Source organism: Equus caballus, chromosome 4 (genome assembly GCF_041296265.1).
Source record: "Equus caballus isolate H_3958 breed thoroughbred chromosome 4, TB-T2T, whole genome shotgun sequence".
NCBI lineage: Eukaryota > Metazoa > Chordata > Mammalia > Perissodactyla > Equidae > Equus > Equus caballus.
The window spans coordinates 53095109-53114227 of NC_091687.1; the positions used below are offsets into that span (position 1 = coordinate 53095109).

General features: G+C 35.8%; 1 protein-coding gene across 5 annotated transcripts in view; it reads right to left on the reverse strand.

The window, feature by feature from the left end:
- The window catches only part of CRPPA (CDP-L-ribitol pyrophosphorylase A), a 282773-nt gene that overhangs the window by 234051 nt on the left and 29603 nt on the right, over positions 1 to 19119 (reverse strand). For all 5 annotated transcript variants that reach the window (XR_002807444.2, XM_023639317.2, XM_023639320.2 and 2 more), the window contains exon 3: positions 17417 to 17566. Coding sequence is in view for 4 of the 5 variants with exons in the window: in XM_023639317.2 (XP_023495085.1) it covers positions 17417 to 17566 (150 nt within the window). In the remaining variant the exon portion in view is untranslated. The remainder of the gene's footprint in view (positions 1 to 17416; positions 17567 to 19119) is intronic.

The following is a 19119-nucleotide window of genomic DNA, read 5'->3' on the forward strand; positions in this document are numbered from 1 at the left end:
TTTTGTTTGTCTTCTGTTGTTCTTACAGATGCTTGCAATTTGACTGCATCCACATTGCATTTTTTTTAATTGCCCAACACAGGTAAAGACAGATGTGCATACCTTATTAAGACATGGTTCCTAAAGAACAAATGTGAACTAGAGTAGGAGTATGAAAAAAATTGGTACTATTGTTCTCAAAGGTTTCTACAGTAAGTCTAGTTTTCTACTCCATAGTACATAAGGAAAATAAATTCATAGCCTCCTGTAAAAGCACTCCATATTTTATACTATAAAAAGTCTTTCTAAGTTTTTAAATTCTCATAGTGATATGTATTAAACATCTAGATCTGAGGCATATCCTAGATAACAAAGACAGGAGGAATAATAAGAGAAATATAGTTAGAGTCAATGACATTAAAGAGTGCATTATCACCCAAAATAGCCAAAACAATCCTGAAAAAGAACAAAAAAGTTGGGAGTTTCACACCTCCTGATTTCAAAATTTACTATAAAACTACCATAATCGAATCAGTATGGTACTGGCATAAAGACAGACATATACACTGATGGAGGAGAATAGAGAGCCCAGAAATAAACCCCTGCACTCATAGTCAAATACTTTTCACAAGTGTGCAAAGACCATTTAATGGAGAAAGAACAGTCTTTTCAACAAATGGCACTGGGAAAACTGGATATCCACATGCAAAAAAGTAAAGTTAGGCTCTTACCTAACACCATACACAAAGAGTGCCTCAAACGAAACAAAAACCTAAATATAAGAACTAAAATTATAAAACTCTGAGAAGGAAACATAGAGGAAAGCTTCATGACATTCACTTTGGCAATGATTTCTTGGATATAACACCAAGAGCACAAGCAAAAAAATAAAAATAGATAAATTAAAGTATATCAAAAGTAAAGACTTTCATGCATCAGAGAACACTATCAACAGAGTGAAAAGGCAATTCAGAGAATGGGAGAAAATATTTGCAAATCATATGTCTGATAAGGGGTTAATATCTAGAATATAGAAAGAACTCCTACAACTCAACAACAACAGCAGCAACAAAAACCCAGTTTTTAAAATGGGCAAAGGACTTGAATAGACATGTTTCCAAAGAAGATATACAAACGGCCAATTTGTACACAAATGTCCTCTTCTTACAGATACAACTTTGAAAACATAATGATATGCCAATAAATTTGAAAATATCAATCAAACAGATAAATTTCCAGAAAACGTGTCAAAATTGACACAATGAGAAGGAGAAAGCCTTGATAATTCATTAAGCATTACAAAAATTTAAATGTTAATTAACAATATCAAAAAGATGCTCATGAATGAAAGAAATTTATACAGAAATAAATGAAAAGACATCCCATGTTCATGGATGGGAAGATTTAATAATGTTCACATGCCTACACTTCCCAAAGCAATGTACACATTCAATGCTATCCCCATTAAATCCTAATGGCATATTTTACAGAAATAGAAAAAAAAATCTTAAAACTCATAGGGAACCACAAAGGACCTAGAAGAGACAAAATGATTTTTAAAAAGAAAAACAAAGCTGGAGGCATCACACTTCTGTTTCAAAGTATATTACCAAACTACAGTAACCAAAACAGTGTGGTACTGGAATAAAGAGAGATACAGACTAAAGGAATAGGGAGCCTAGAGATAAACCCACATATATATGTACCACTGATCTTTGACAAGGGTTCCAAGAATACAGAATGGGATAAAGATAGTCTCTTCAACAAATGGTGTGGGAAAAACTGGACATCCAGATGCAGATTAATGAAACTGGACCCCTATCTTATATTATACACAAAATTAAACCCAAAATGGATTAAAGACCTGAAACTATACAACTTTCAGATAAAAACAAAGGGAAATCTTCTTGACATTGCTTTTGGCAGTGAATTCTTGGATATGACAGGAAAAGCATAAGTAACAAAAGTAAATATAGACAAGTGGAACTGCATCAAACTAAAAATCTTCTGCACAGCAAAGGAAATGATCAACAGAATGATAAAAAAAAAAAAAAAGCTAAACTAAGGAGTGGGAGAAAATATTCACAAATCGTGTATCTTATAAAGGTTTCTTTTTTAATTAAGATATAATTGACTTAACCCTGTATTAGTTTCAGGGGTACAACGCAATGATTCAATATTCGTATATATTGCAAAATGATCACCACACTAAGCCCAGTTAACATCCTTCACCCTACACAGTTACAAAGAAAATTTTTCTTGTGATGAGAACTTTTATTTTGATGGGGAAGATTCACTCTGAACTAACATTCGTTGCCAATCTTCCTGTCTCTTTTATTTTTGCTTCAGGAAGATTAGCTCTGAGCTAACATCTGTGCCAGTTGTGGTGGGTCACCACCATAACATGGCTGATGAGTAGTGTAGGTCCACACCCGGGATCCGAACCCACAAACCTGGGCCGCCATAGCAGAGTGCATCAGACTTAACCACTATGCCACAGGGCCAGCCCCGATGAGAACTTTTAATAAGGTGTTAATAGGCAAAATACATAAGGAACTCCTACAACTTAATAGCAAAACAAATAACCCAATTTGAAAAGGGCAAAGTACTTGTCTATTTCTCCAAAAAAGATATATAGATGGCTAATAGATGTTTGAAAAGATGCATAACATCACCAGTCAACAGGGCATTGCAAATCAAAACCATAATGAGATATCATTTCACACCAGTTAGAATGGCTTTCATAAAAAAATAAATAAATAAAAGTTAAATATTGGCAAGGATGTGGAGAAATTGGAGCCCTTCTCCACTGTTGGTGGGAATGTAAAATGGTACAGCCACTAGGGAAAACAGTATGGAGGTGCCTTAAAAAATTAAAAAGAAATAAAAAAAAAGCTGTTCCCCTAATCCTATCCTCTTAAAATGTCTCCAAGCACAGAGTATTTACTAATAATACAGTCTTGCTATGAAAATCAAATAAGAATAGCACAAGTACAGAAACAGGACAATTTCACTTATAAACACAAAGAAAAAGTCCCAAACAGAATACCAAGAAGCTAAAGCCAGCAGTATAAAAAATTCTATCAAGTAGTGTTATCTCAGAATCAAAGATGGTTCAACATCAAGAAGTCTATCATGTCACTCCACCACACTATTAGACTAAAAATCACATGGTAACCTTGCTAGTTATAGAAAAACAAGATTTCAAAAAGCATGATATTGCTTATTTTTAAAAGAAATAAACCTTTTTTAAGAAAAGTTAAAGATTAATTTAACTTGTTAAAGGCTTTCTATCAAAAAAGCTACAGCTAACATTATACTTAAGAAGTTATATACAGTTTCTTTAATGATGGAATCCAGAAAAACATACTCCATTATCTATACCATTCTACAACATGATACCAGAGGTCCTGGCCAAAGCAACAACAAAATAAAAATAAATAAGAATTCAAAGGAAAAAGACAAATTTGTCATTATTTGTATATAATATGATCATGTAAGTAAAACAGAAGATTTCAAGTACAAACTTAAAACTAGAGTTCAATGAGTCTGTCTATTATAAGCTCAATCTACCAAAAGGGGTGTGGGGAAACATCACACACAACAGCAAACATAAATTAGAAAGTAAAACACAAAATAGTTTATAATGGCTAACATATATTTAATCTAAGAAATTACTAAAAGCATATATAATACATACATAACAAAGTAAAAATCCTTCAAAGAATGTAAAACATCTGAATAAATAAGCCATACTATGTTTATAAATGGGACAACTTACTATTTAAAGATGACAACTTGATCCCTAAGTTATTTTATAATTTCGAAACATTCCAATAGAAGCTTCCAGGTGGCAGGAACTTAGATTTCAAATTTGTATAAAAGTAATAAAGGTCAATAAATAGTGTATCAGTCACATCTTATGTCCTGCCCTAGGTTCTCTTGGTCTCATATACTCTATGCCACCAAAGTGCCTAACCACATGTGAGCCCACATGGCCCTAGAGGCCACAAGCCAGAGTCTCTGGTTTTTCCCTCTAGTTACCTCTGGACACAGTTACAGCACCATGGTATAAGTCATGGGATCTGGCTTCCCTCGGGACTGAATGGGGTGGGTGGGGCAACCAGAGTTCACACCCTGTGGGAAAAACTTTAAGAGGGAGATAGAAGATGAATTCTCTCTTAGAACAGCCTATTGGCAGGAAAAACACAAACAGCTTTGTATAAGCCTGCCTGGATACATCCCATGTGATGAAGTGACCAGCTGTGTTTGTTTGTGAAGCAGTGGCCAGATTGGTAACACATCACCTCACATCAGCACTTAAGCCTTGCCTAAGGCTCTATCTACTAGGGAACCTGTGTGAAACAGACAATTTTGAAAACAATTAACAAAAAGTTAAAACAATGTGGTACTGTTCAGGAAACAACAAATAGATCAGTGAATAAAGAAACCAGAAATAAATCTACACATAGATTGGAAATTGGCTATATAACAGAGGTCATTTCACAAATTAGAAATGATTCGATTATTTAGTAAATGATGTTGCAAAAACTCACTCACTTCATAAAAATGAAAAAAGCTGGGACCTATAATGCAGAATATTTTTAAATGACCTCCAAGAAGACTAAAGTATGAAAGACTAAAGTAGGAAATGAAAAAGGAGTATCAATAGAAAGAATAGAACCACAACGTGGGAACGAATTTTGTGAGATCTTAAATGCACAGAATTTGGCTGAATCAAAATGAAGAACATTAAAGATAATAATAATAGACAGGCTGTAAACTAAGATATTTGTAATGTGTAAAACTAAGAAAGGAATAATATCTAGGATATATAAGAAACCATCTAATCAACAAGAGAAGAAACTCAAAACAAAATGGACAAAAGACATTAAAAAGCAACACAGAAAAATGTAAAAAAAATATAGACAGAATGGTTCACCCTGAGTAGCAATCAAATAAATTCAAATTAAAACACAGAAATCAAAATACATCTCCCAGATTGACAAACATTAGAAAGTTACAGCACTTTAAAACTATAGAAGATGTGGCTGAAACTAGAAGCACTTCCCTCCACTTCAGTGCTAATAGGATCTCAAACTGGTGCAGCCATTCGGGAGAGCAATCTGGTAGAACGTTACAAAATTAAGAATGCATGTACCCTGTGACCTGGCAATTCACTTCTTGATAGATACCCCAGGGAAACTCATGCACCCTCTTGCACTATGCTCACAAAGCGACATATGAGGACATTCACTTCCATATATGTGGTAGCAAGCAATGAGAGACACAAATAAGTAAATTGTGGTCTATGCACATGATTAAAAACTATGAAGTAATCAAGAATAATGAATGAGCTTTAGATTCTTCAATATGGATGATTTCACGAATAGTGCTAAATAAAAATCAAGATCTTTTATGTAAATTTTAAAACATAACATGATACATTTTAAGAACACACGTATATATATTTATATATGATAGGTTGATTAGAAGGATAAGAATTAAATACAACAGAAGAGGTTCGTCTGGAAGCAGGAGAGTAAGCTCTTGAATAGGAAAGGGAGATAATAATAAAGTTTTAAAAAACAAAAAGAGGTGGCTCACATAGATAAATAAGAGCAGGTGACTAGAAACCAAAGAGGACCATCAACTCACTTCTATACACCTCAGGTCCAAAACAAAATGGAGAGGAAATAAAGTAATGAGTTTGCATTTTAACGTGTCTCTGGATACATGTTAAAATAAACATTTTTAATGTTAAAACATGTTGAGGTTGAAGGAGACAGATTTCAAAGGTTACGATAAATGAAAAAATCATCAAGAATTCAGTGAAAACAAGGAGGAGAAGAGGGTGGTAAAGCCCAAAGTAGAGGTGTGTCTTGGGTTGTTGTTTATTTTTAATGAAAAGTGAAAGGAGTCACATATACCAAAAGTAGACATGATAGGATAAAAGGTAGGTGTGCTGAGGAGACTTCAAGTCATGAACTCCGCAGACTGGAGTTCTGAGTGGTGGAAGGTAATCGTACACGTGATAAGGAACTAGTACTTTACCCTGTGGGCCAGAGAGGGCCATGGAAAGTCCTACAGCTCCGGACCAACATGGACAGATGTACAGGTTAGAAAGATCACTTGTGATTGTTGATGAAGAACACTGATGAAGATGGGCAAGGACAGCAGGAGGAAAACCGTCAAGAGATTTTATTTCACCCCGAAGTCCATGTGAAAGATCACGGGGGCTAAATCAAAAGACATTGAGATAAAATATGCTGGCAAGGTTTTAAAACTACAATCAGTGTAGAGGATGATCCAGAAAAAAGCAAGTTTGTGAAGAAATCATTTATAAATTGGTCTCCATACACACGAAGTAAATAAGGGACAAAAATAACAGTTTCAGGCTAATGATTAAGAAATTAATTTCTGGAAGTAAGGATATTTTCTCAAAGGAAGTCCAAGCCAGGGTCACAGAATCATTTTTTCTACAACACTTTAGAAGTTTTCCAAAATAGGACCAGAAAAATGACATGGCTCTATGAGCCTACCTAGTAGAATAATTGATAGAAGAAAAAGATAGAAGAGAGAAAAAGAAGGATGAAATCAGGAGAAATGTGACAAACAGGAGAAAGCATGATTTTAGAACGTGTTAATTAACTCTTCAAACACATCACCAAGACTGTGAATTTACTTTCTTATAAAGTACCATAAATAATATATAGATCATGGATTATTAATAACTAAGATGTGCAACTTGCTACTCTGGTTTGTGACTGCCATTTATCACAGGCAAAATGATGGTTGGCAGATACTTTGACGAATCTACCCAATTCAGCTCTTTCTGACTCATCTTAAAATCCCTCATTTTTCTTCACATTTTCTTCCCTCTTTCACTCACTTTTCCCCTGAGGATCTTTTCATTTCTGTCAAACAGTTTATGCGAGCCTCCTATCCCTTCCTACTTTTCCTTTTGAAAACCCCATGTAATGTGAGGTTTCTTCTGAGACTTTATTCTAAGGCTTTTCCTCATCACCTCCAAATCCAATCCAGGCCAAGTAAGCACTCAGCGAGGTCCTCCTTCTTCCTCCAACCGGGGATGAGGGATGAGGGCGGGAGAAGGAAGGGGAACTACACTCTGTGAAAATGGCCGTCAAACTTCTGAGAGTTGTAATGCCTGCAGATCTACAGAAAAGATATTCATCATGAAATTCAATTTTCTTGACTGGTTTCTTGTTAACTCAGCATTTGCAGCCTAAATGTGTTGGCATTTAGTACAAAATACTGGTTCTATTTATTCTAATGGATGTGGGGTGTGGGTAGAATATGTATTACAAAAGGAAATTCTTGTTATATTCCTTTAATTTTATGATTATATTCCTGTACCTAGAGACAAGTGACAGGAATTTTTAAAACTTGAAGGATTTGTTTTTGGTTGTGTTCATAGGTATTTTTACCCTTTCAAGTTAATGAGGCACTTTTTAAAAATATATAGCATTTCAATCTCCATTATAAGAATAATATTTAAATATTAATTATTTTAAATATTAATTATCTCCACAGTAGAACCCAGGATATCAAACCAAAAGGCACATATTTAACACCTCAGAGAACAACTCTGTCACTGGTTGAGTTGTGCAGTGTCTTTCGTGCATGTGCATTTTCATGAAAACTTAGTTAACAAACTACCTCCTAAAATTCTGAGAACCTGAACACTTGAGTGTTAGAAATGAGGCCAGATCTCTAAACAATAAAGTTCAGAATACCATCTGTGAGCACCACACCAATTTTCTCAAGAAACGGATTTACATAGTTTGAAAAGTTTCTTTGCATAAAAACTTATTTTTCTTTAAACTGTACAGAACACAATTTCATATTTTAATATTTAATAAGAATCCTCTAGACTAGTCTGTGGTGTTTTCCTCACATTCATAGAGACTAATTTTCACTGCTGAATTTGTTTGTTATTCTTTAACTTAGTAATATTTTCCTTTAACAACCTCTTACTGTGTCGTTAAAAGTTCCCAAGGGATAAAATAGGTTTTGTTTTTTTTTTTCCAGATGATCTTAACCAACAAAAGAAAACCAGTAAATAATGATACAGAAAAGTCCAAAACCAATAAAAATAACAAATACTTGAGTATTTATATATCTAATGTCCATCACATCATAGATTTAATGACTTAAATATCAACCCAGACATAGATATTAACAACATTTCAGTATTCACATATGCAATTCATCTTTGTTTCGTGTGTGTACTCACACACTCACGTATATTTAGACACAAGCATAAATATATTCTATATATAGTTATTAATTTAACTTTGTATTATTATATCATTGACATCCTATCATGAACATTTTTGTGCTCAATAAAAAATCTGCAAAAACACAACTTTAAGTGACCCTTTAAAACTACTAATAACTATGTAACTATTTAACTGATCTTTAGAAACACAGGCTGCATAGAATTTTTCACAGTTACCAAAATGCTGCAAATTCTCAATTTTATATACAAATACTTCTAATAATTTCAGATGAATTTCTTAAAGGTCTTAGGAAGAATTTATAAATATATACACATGCACATATATATTACTCCAAGCAAGCTTTTTATATAATTGACACTAGTGTTAACACATAAATATGTATACATATGTATGTATGTATGCATGAAATTCATGCATTTCTATTTATTAAGAACATAACATAAGCCATGAACTTTTCCAGGTGACAGAAACAAAAGAAAGTCCCTGCCCTCATGGAACCGACATATTAGTAGGGGAGACAGACAAATACCTATCAAAAAAAATATGTCAAGTAGCGATGTCTCATAAGGAAAATTAAAGCAGAATAAAGGGACACACGACAGAGGCTGCTATTATATGTGAGATTATCAGGGACTGCTTCTCTGAGGAGGCGACATTACCACAGTGACCTAAATTAAGAGTAGAAACAGTGTGATTATCTGGAAAAGTGGCCCAGGCCAGGTAAGTACATAGGCCTTTTTTCACATACTGATATGCACACATACTCTTGAATGTTCATTCCATTAAAGAAATATGTACTTAGTAATAAAAATCTATCAGGCAGGTTGCTAAGAATAAGACAGAGACCATCCTGCCTTCAAAGGGCTCACATTCTAGCAGGGGAGTCAGACATTGACTTGTCTGACAAATTATTTCACTTCTGTTGTTATTTTCATGCTGGGCAGGAAAAAACAAGGCACTAGGTAAACGTGTAATGTATTTGGCTAACCTAGTCTTGAGGGAAAGGAAAGGTTTACCTAAGAGATAATTTATCTGATAGCTAAAGGACATGCTGCAAGGTAGGAAGGAGATAAGGTGCCAGAAGGAAGGAGGAAACTTACAGTATTTTAGGAACTAACATAGGGTGAGCATGGTTAGAGTACATAGACAAAGAGTATGAGTGAGGTAAGACAGAAGAAATGGTGGAGGAGGTAACAGCAATCTCACAGGTCAGCATACAGAATGGCGTCTTGACATTTGTAACCTCAAGCCTCGTTTGATGATGAACAGTCATCCACAGCTTCAAACTACACATTTCCTACTTTTTTTCACCACAGTCCACATAACTTTAGATCAGCTTAAGATGTGTTTCTTCTGCATATATGATTCAACCTCATATGACCTTGGTTAAAACTACCCAATTTCTGCTCAACTCTCAGGAAAAAGTAAACAGTTCCTCAGAGTAAAGTTATGCCCTTGATAAAAAAAAGCATAATAAGTCTATATCTCAAGACCACATTAGTGATTGAGCCATTCAATGGCTTTGTAATTTGGGGGGTTTTGTTTGTTTATTTTTAGCAAAAGTTATCACAGTTTCCATAACTACCCAGAAATTAGTTCTGATATATGTTTTTTCCTTGGGACAATTTTAGGCTAAAAGAATGTAAGAATGAAAGGCAATATTTACTATTTCAACTCTTCTCTTTCCTAAAGCCTTGACACCTCACCCAGCTCCCTTGCTCTTAGCTGATGATTTGCTCCCTATGTCACTGAGAAAATAGAAACGAAGAAGACAAATTCCACATCCCCCCACCACATCTCTTAACCTAGCGACATCTGTACCTTCCCTGCCTTTCCTCCTGTCCCTGTGGATGAACTATCCATATTCCCAACCAAGAACTAGGGTTGGTCAACTCCAACACCATTTGTACACTATATCTTATCCCCTCACACCAGCATCAGTCTTTTCTTCTAAATCATTCTCATTATCATAGCAATATGCTGTTATGTCATCCATCTTAAAAAATATAAAATTCTTAATATATAACCCCTTCAGCTACCCCCTCCATTTCTCCACTCAGTAGGCATGGAACCTCCTCCAAAGAGTAGCCTCACTTATTCTCTCTTAAATCAATTAAAACCAGGTTTCCATACCCAACACTTCCCTCAAACGCGGTCATTTCACACTGCTAAGGCTTATGGCCAGTTCTCAGTCCTTAGTTTTTAACCACTATGCAGCATTTAATGCAGTTGCTGAATCATTCTTAAAACACTCTCTTCACTAGGCTTTTGGGACATTCCTCTCTTATCCCTATGGCCACTCCTCTTCTAACCCCTTAGCTAATTCTTCCTTACCTCCTGTGGAAGGCTGAATAACCACCCACCTCCAAAACATGTCCATGTCCTAATTCTCAGAATCTGTGAATATGTATGGCAAGGGTACTGTGAATACATGTTTAAGTTAGAGATTTTGAGATGGGAGAAGAAATCCTGGATTAACCAGGTGAGCCCAAAATAATCAGAAGGATTTTTATAAGAGGGAGAAAGGAAGATAAGAGTTAGTAGTAACAGATGTTACAATGAAAGCAAGAGTTGGAGTGGTGTAAGGGAAGAGCCATGAGCCAAGGAATTCAGGTGGCCTCTAGAAACTGAAAGATTCAAGGAAACAGAGACTCCACTAGAGTCTCCAGAAGGAATACAGCCTTGTCAACAGCTTGATTTCAGACTTCTGATCTCCAGAATGGTAAGATAATAAATTTATATTGTTTTAATTTACTAAATTTTTGATAACTTGTTACAGCTCCAATAGGAAACTAATATACTTCAACCTCAAAACCTTGGCCTGTAACAGGGTTCAGCCTTTGGACCTCTTTCATTCTCTCTCTGCACTCATTCATTTGATGATCTCAATCAACCCCCAGGCATTAAATGCCTGAGTGATGACAAATCCTGAATATATATCTGGACCTCTCTGTTGATTTCTAGATTCATATATCCAGTTATCTCCTTAACATTTTCAACTGTATGTCTAAGAGTAATCTCAAACTTGGTATGTCAAAACCAAATTCCTGATCTGCTCCCACAGAACCTTTCCTTCCTCTACCATTCTCAGTGTTAATAAAGGGCAACTGTGTTCTGGTTATTCAGAGCAAATCTGTGGACCTATGATTCTTCCCTTTCTCTGACATCCCAAGTACAATCTATTGGTTAATCTCAGTTTTACCTTCAAATATGTTCAGAACACAAGCACTTAATGTGACATTCTCCACCACCCAAGTTGTGCTAGTTGTCCTCACTACCTTTTGCCTCAATTATCACAATAGCTTCTTACTTCTTCCCTTGCCTTCTGCAGTCTATTGTCCCAACAACTGACACGGTGACCCCATAAAAGTGGAATAGCCTACTGAGATAGGCTTCCCATCTCATTCAGGGTAAAATCTAAAATGTGTACCATGGCTTTTTAGGGCCCCAGTACTAGGGACTAGATTCTCTCCAACTACATCACTTCCCACTCCCCCTATGACATCACTCTTCTCCAGTCTTGCAGTTTTTCTTATACTCTGTGTCCTGTGCTGAAATGTTCTTCTCTCAATGATCTGCATGACCCACTCCCTCCCTTCCTTCAGATTTTGGCTTAAATTTCACCTTCTCACAGAGTACTTCTCTGTCCAATTGATGGAAAAGAGGAACCTCCCACCCCTGAACCTCTATCCTACTTTATTTTTCTCTATAACACTTATCACTATTTGACATATATATTTGCTTATTTATCTCTTTGTCGTAAAAGAAAAATAATTCAAAATGTGGAAATATAGCAAAAGCTACCCAAGGACTGTTGTAGAGAATTTTATTACATTTCATTCTTTTATCATTTGAAGACCCAGACTTAATGAAAAGACTCGTTCATGTGAAGATTTTTGTCCAGTAGAGATAGAAATAATTTCTATTCAGTAAAACAGAAAATAACAAAAGTGTGTGACCCTGGGAGACATTAAGCAGTTTACAATCCAACCCAGCAAATCTTATCCTAGCATATCTTGTTAAATTACCTATACACGCTTAACATTTAGAATGCTTTTTGAACCAATCTTAAGATCTTACTGGTCTCTCAATGTGTTGAATGAAATTTGAACTGTTCATTTTATACTTCCTGAGTGTCATAATTTTGCCTTTTGAAAATTGTGCTTTACTAGATGTGTATCTCCCCCATTAGAATGCAATCTTCATAGAGGGAGATGACCACAATGGCGACACAGACTTTTGAACTTCCCTCCTCCCCAGGAGGCACCAAACCTACAGCTAGACCCACAGCAATTCCCTTTGAAAGAAAACCAGAACCCAGCAGAGTGACTCCTACACTTTGGGCAAATGAGAAAATAACCGTATCAAAATGAGTAGGAAAGGCTGAGACACACTCTGATCATTAACCAGCAGCAGCATGCCTTCCCCACTGCAAAGCACCATATAATCAGGAGAGAACCCCCAACTCGCAGCTTCTCCCTGAGAAGCAAAGGGTTTGCACCACACATCTATACCTGAATTTTCAGACTCCTCCTGGAGGGACAGGTCCCCAAAACACCTAACTCTAAGAGTCAATAGTGCTTGTGTTCATGAGATGCACAACACTATAGTAAACAAAAAAGCAGTTCTTAACGGGCATGAACAAACAAGCACCCACAGTAACTATCCCCCAGGGATCAGAGTGAGCAGGCAAAAAACTCCCATCTCCTAGTTTTTCCCTGAAAGGAGTCTAACTGCATACTATTCAAACTATGCCTGAAGATCCAGTTTCTAATTTAGCATGCATCTAGATGCTGGCTGCCACCCTCTCTGGAGACTAGGGAAGCCATCAGACACTTCCCCCGCCCTCTCCCTCTCGACTGCTCCAACAATTAAAACTAAGTCACCAGTATCTCCCTGGAAGGAGCTTGTACACACATTTGGTACCCCAGATTAGACTCCAAAACACGTAGCTCTGATAGCCAAGAGGGCCTGCATTCATGAGTCCCACAAGACTCTAGCAAACAAAGAAGCAGTTTTTAAACATAATAAAACTTATGGAGTACAGCAAAAGTAGTTCTAAGAGGGAAGTTTACAGTGATAAATGCCTATATTAAGAAACAAGATAGATCTCAAATAAACAATCTAACTTTATATCTCAAGAAACTAGAAAAAGAACAAATGAAACCCATAGTTAGAAGGAGGGAAATAAAGATTAGAGTGGAAATAAGTGAAATTGAGACTAACAAGACAATAGGAAAGATCAATGAAACTAAGAGCTGGTTTTTTGATAAGATAACATAGACAAACCTTTAGCTAGACTTATCAAGAAGAGAAGACTCAAATAATATTACAGACAAAAAAGGAAACATTATAACTGATACCACACAAGTACAAAGGATCACAAGAGACTACTACAAACAATTATACGCCAACAATTTGGACAACCCAGAAGAAAGGGTTAAAGTCCTAGAAACGTACAACCTACCAAGACTGAATTAGGAAGAAAAAGAAAATCTGAAAGGATCAATTACTAGTAAGGAGATTGAATGAGTAATCAAAAACCTCCCCAAAACCTGGTCTAGGACCCGATGGCTACACTGGTAAATTCTACCAAACATTTAGGAGAATTAATGCCAATTCTTCTCAAACTCCAAAAAACAGAAGAGGTGGAAACACTTCCAAACTCATCTTTCAAGGCAAGCATTACCCTGATACCAAAGTCAGACAAGGATGCCACCAGAAAAGAAAATTACAGGCCAATATCCATGATGAACACAGAAGTAATAAAGGGGAAGCTCCTGGACATTGGTTTTGGTAATTCTTTTTTGGATTTAATACCAAAAGCAAAGGCAACAAAAGCAAAAAACAAAAAACATAAGTGGGACTACAAACAGAAAAGCCACTGCACAGCAAAGGAAACCATTAAGAAATAAAAAAAGCAACCTATGGAGTGGGAGGAAAAAATCTGCAAACCACATATCTGATAAGGGCTTAATATCCAAAATATATAAGAAACTCATACAACTCAAGCAAAAAGAAATAAATAACTCAATTAAAAAATGGGCAAAGAATATGAATAGACATTTTCTCAAAGACATACAAATGGATAAAAGGTCAAGAAAAAGATGCTCAACATCACTAATGATCAGGGAAATGCAAATCAAAACCACAATGAGATATCATGTCACATTCATTAGAATGGCAGTCATCAAAAGGACAAGAAATAAGTGTTGGCAAGGATGTGGAGAAAAGGCAAAAATTGAGCACTGATGGTGGGAATACAAATTGGTGCAGCCACTACGGAAAAAAGCATGAAGTTCCTCAAAAAATTAAAAATTGAACTACCATATGATCTAGCAATTCGACTTTTGGGTATTCATCCAAAGAAAAAGAAAACACTAACTTGAAAATATAAATGCATCCCCAAGTTCATTGCAGCATTGTTTACAACAGCTAAGACACAGAAACAACCTAAGTGTCCATCGATGGATGAATGGATAAAGAAAACGTGGTACATATCCACAACGGAATATTATTCAGTCTTAAAAAAGAAGGATATCCTGCCATTTGCAACGACATGGATGAATCTGGAGGGCATTAGGCTAAGTGAAATAAGCCAGACAAAGACAAATATTGCATGGTATCACTTATATGTAGAATCTAAAAGAAAAAAGTCAACCTCATAGAAACAGAGTAGAAAAGCCAGGGGATAGGGGCTGGAGGAAATAGGGAGAGGTTGGTAAAAGGGTACAAACTTTCAGCTATAAAGTAAAGCAGGTCTGAGGATCTAATGTATACATAGTGAGTGCAGTTGATAACACTATATTATATAATAGAAACTTGCTAAGAGAGTAGAACTTAAGTGCCCTCACCAAACACAAAAGGTATGTGAGATGACAAATGTGTTAATTAATTCAATGGGGGGGAGGTGGAATCCTCTCACAATGTATAGGTATATCAGATCATCATGTTGTACACATTTAAAATATCTCAATTTTGTCAATTGCGCCTCAATAAAGGTATAAAAAAATCTATGTTTGAAATAATAAAAAAGGAAAGGTACTTCATAAAGGATAAACTTGGTCTATTTAGTCACTATTGTATTCCAGCACAAATACACATTCAATAAATGTTTGCCAAGTGAAATATTTCATGGAAATATTGCTGATCAAACTCCTTGACTATAGGTAAGTTTTCCAAGTTGAAAAATGGTTCATAATTTTAATCATCTTTAATCATCTCTGTAACTTATAGAACAGAAATGATCACTGGTGGTTTTATTGCTTTGAAAATAAAGTCTTTATGTTAAAATCTGTTCAATTTGTCCAATCAAAATCAGGAAAGCAATTTTTGGTATAGTTGGATTTGGTTTTTTGCCTTCAACCATGGCTCTGTTTTTTTACTTTAGTTTTTAGAATTTGTTTGTGAAAACCGAAATATTTAATATATACAAATTATATAATCCGAGAATGAAATATGTTATATAGTTAAATTCCTTTGTGTGCTATATGATCAAGAAACTTGTGTAAGAACATAAATCAAAACCCCCAAAATGCTATAAATGAGAGTTCTGAACCACAGAACACAGATAATTATTTTTGTGTGACTATTTTCTCAATTCTCCAAGAATGCGACAGAAGAGAATTTAATTCATTACATACAACAAATGCCTTAGGGTGGTGGTTCCCAAACTTCAGTGTGAATCAGCATCACCTGGAAGATATGCTTGTTAAGACACAAACTACTAGGCCCCATTCTCAGGATCTCTAATTTAGTCCGCCTGAGGGAGAGCACCAGGATTCGCATTTTAACAAGTTCCAAAGCATCTTGTTGCTGGGCTGGAGACCACACTTGGAGAACCAGTGCCTCGGTGCATTAGGGATTAAGTCTCCAGCAAAAACTATTGAGAAGTGCTAACGTAAGGATCATGAGATTTTATTCAAATTTTCTTCCAAAATATAGCTATCATATTTATTTATTCTTCCTAAGTATTTATATAATGATGAACAAACTCAATAATCTCAGAGAATAGAGCAGATGTGGCCTAGCTCAGCAAGATTTAGGCTATAGAAGAGGATATTTGAGTAAAAAACTCAAAGAAATGTATAATAGCATAACATTTATATGATTAATAACTAAATATGGGTAACTTCCTATATCTAAATTCATTATTCCAAGAAAATAATACAAGCCACAGCAGACTATTCTTATCATTAAAATGGATTCTAATTTATATAATCTCATTTTAAAACAGTAACTGACAGTCAAGATTGATTCATAATTTAACATATATGTGATTAACTACCCTCTATCCAAAACATGTGGTGGTCTTCTATTATAAATTATATGTCATATTATACCCAAGCACTGGGTTAGTCACTCTAACTTATATTTCATTGGGAAGTTTCTGACAAGCATAATATCTGATATTCCATAACTGTTCAATCAATAAATATGGAAACAAATTGGCAATAAAATTTTTATAGATACAAAAATGTTTCCAAAATATGAAAAAACAAAGGTAATCTGGTATAATCGAAACATGAATCATTTGATATTTTAAAAGAACTTACTTACCTTTAAGTAAAGTTTTAATTAACAAAATGTCTATGTAACTGTGTAAAGAGTTTACCATAGCAGGCCTGAGAAGGCAAGACCTGCTTACTAGGTAGGGCTCTCGGCCAGCCCTGGGGCTCTGGGAACCTGGCTCTTGGAGTATTCCCAGTGAACAGAGAACTGATAAGGTGGTTCACTGTGCCCAGAGTGTTTGCATAAACAATAGAGTTTATGTTAACACCTGCTTTCCTTCTGGGAATCTGAAATTTTTGTATGTGCTAAGCAGAGGACGTCTACATGACCAAAGCCAATAAACACCTTGGACGCCGAGTCTCTAATGGGCTTCCATGAGGACAAACATCACCCACATGTTGCTGCATTTTCATTGCTGGGGAGAGGGTGTGCTTTGTGTGACCCTTCAGGGGGAGGAGAGAACAAAAGAAGACTGCACAAGGATTCCTCCAGACTCTGTCTCTCTCATATAACCCAGCTAGTATCAGCACTACTTCACTGTAACCAGATTACAACGATGTGCTAAGTCCCATGAGTTCTAGCAAATCTCAAAATGTGAGTGACCCACATTTGTCCTGGGGACTCCCAAGACAGCAGCTTCTTCAAGAAGCCAGGATTCTTACCTGCTGGTATGCTTCATAGATCACATCAAATAGAAAGGCCTGTGGCATTTCACTTGCCCTGTGACTGGTACGTTCTAGTGAGTGGTCTAAGCAACCATCAGCAGATGGACTGATGACAGTAGATACAAGAGGTCGAATTGCTCCTGCTGCCTAGAGAACAAAAAAAAGAGGTAAATAATACATTTATTTCCCTGAGAGAATATTTTAAAGTAAAATTCTGAACTCTGTACCTCAAATTCTGAAAGCAAATCTTTTTCATAACTTCAACAAGCTACTTCAAGAAAACATCTGAACAAGCATTTATTTGGTTCACAAATTATTTCACTTCAAAATCCAGTCTCCTAATATTACAGTTCCATGTACTAAGAGGTAGAAATAAGTTTTTTCATTATAGTCCATTAAAGTCAAATACTAAAAAAAGGATGCTATGATACTATCCCCTGAAGATGGGAGGGAGAAAGGGAAAGACTTGTGAAAGAACTGAACTGGATTACACATGAATATTTAGTAATTAGTATGCCTCCAAAAGATTTAATTTACACATTAGGTAATTAAGGAAACAGATATATTCCCTGATATCCCCAAAATGAGACTCAACAGCAACACAAGTAACAATGAATTTATGTCTTGCCCTAATTCCTGTGAAAAGCAGTTCCCTTCAAACATAGCCTCAATGGAAAGATTCCTCAGGCAAAATATCCATTGGTTTTAATTCTCTCATGAAAGCTCTGTCTCATTAATAGATGCATCTGAACTTTATAAAGAGACACTTTCATATCTCACAGTTTTTCCCTTTATCTTTAATAGAGTCTCATTGTAACAGAGTCTTGAAGTTCATTACTAGATAGCAGCCTTGGTGAAGTAGCCCTAAAATATAGTTCCTATCTATGATAGGCAGTTAACCAAGTCTTATACTGACTCCATAACATCCTTTCTTCCACATAACTGCTACATGGGGATTGCAGCACATAAAGCTAATGGACAAATACAACAAATTTGGTCTTAAGGAGACCAACATCCAAGCCAGATAGACAGGCCACAAACAAGTTTAAAAAAAGTCAAGGGATTGGCTGAAAATCAAAGCTAATGTATGAGACAAGTAGACAGTTTACAAACTATGTCACCATTTCAAGTGGCTCAAGTACAAATTTGGAGTCTAGGCATAAAAGCAAAAATGAGGAGACAGCCAGGGGTGACAGGGAGAGAGTGATGTCCAAGCAGGTGAAAGGCAGGTAAGGAGCAAGCCCAACACCAGATAAGACAAGCAAGAAACACACATGCATGTACACACACACACACACACACACACACACACACACTGCTTTTTAAGGACAAAATTAAACTTCTATTGTAACTACTGACAGGTACTATAGGAATTCTATGCCAGGCCATTAAGTAAAAAAATATTTAACAGAGAACATGAGACATACAAAATGTCAACATGAGAAATTCTGCAGACTCTCTCCCTATTAAAAACAACTCTAGTGAAAAGTATTTTTAAAACCACCATTTAAAGCCTTTGAAAAGTGTTCCAAGAGCATTCAGCAAATTAAGAAACATTTATTCAAGAAAATCTACTAAATCTTCCTGGGGTATTTGAGCCATAGTCTGTTTCTTCCTTCATCCCCCATTGAGCTTAGTGTGACTGAAGCTCCACTAAGAGTAGCTATGGCAAAGAAAATGGGGCTTCCTTTCCCCTAGTT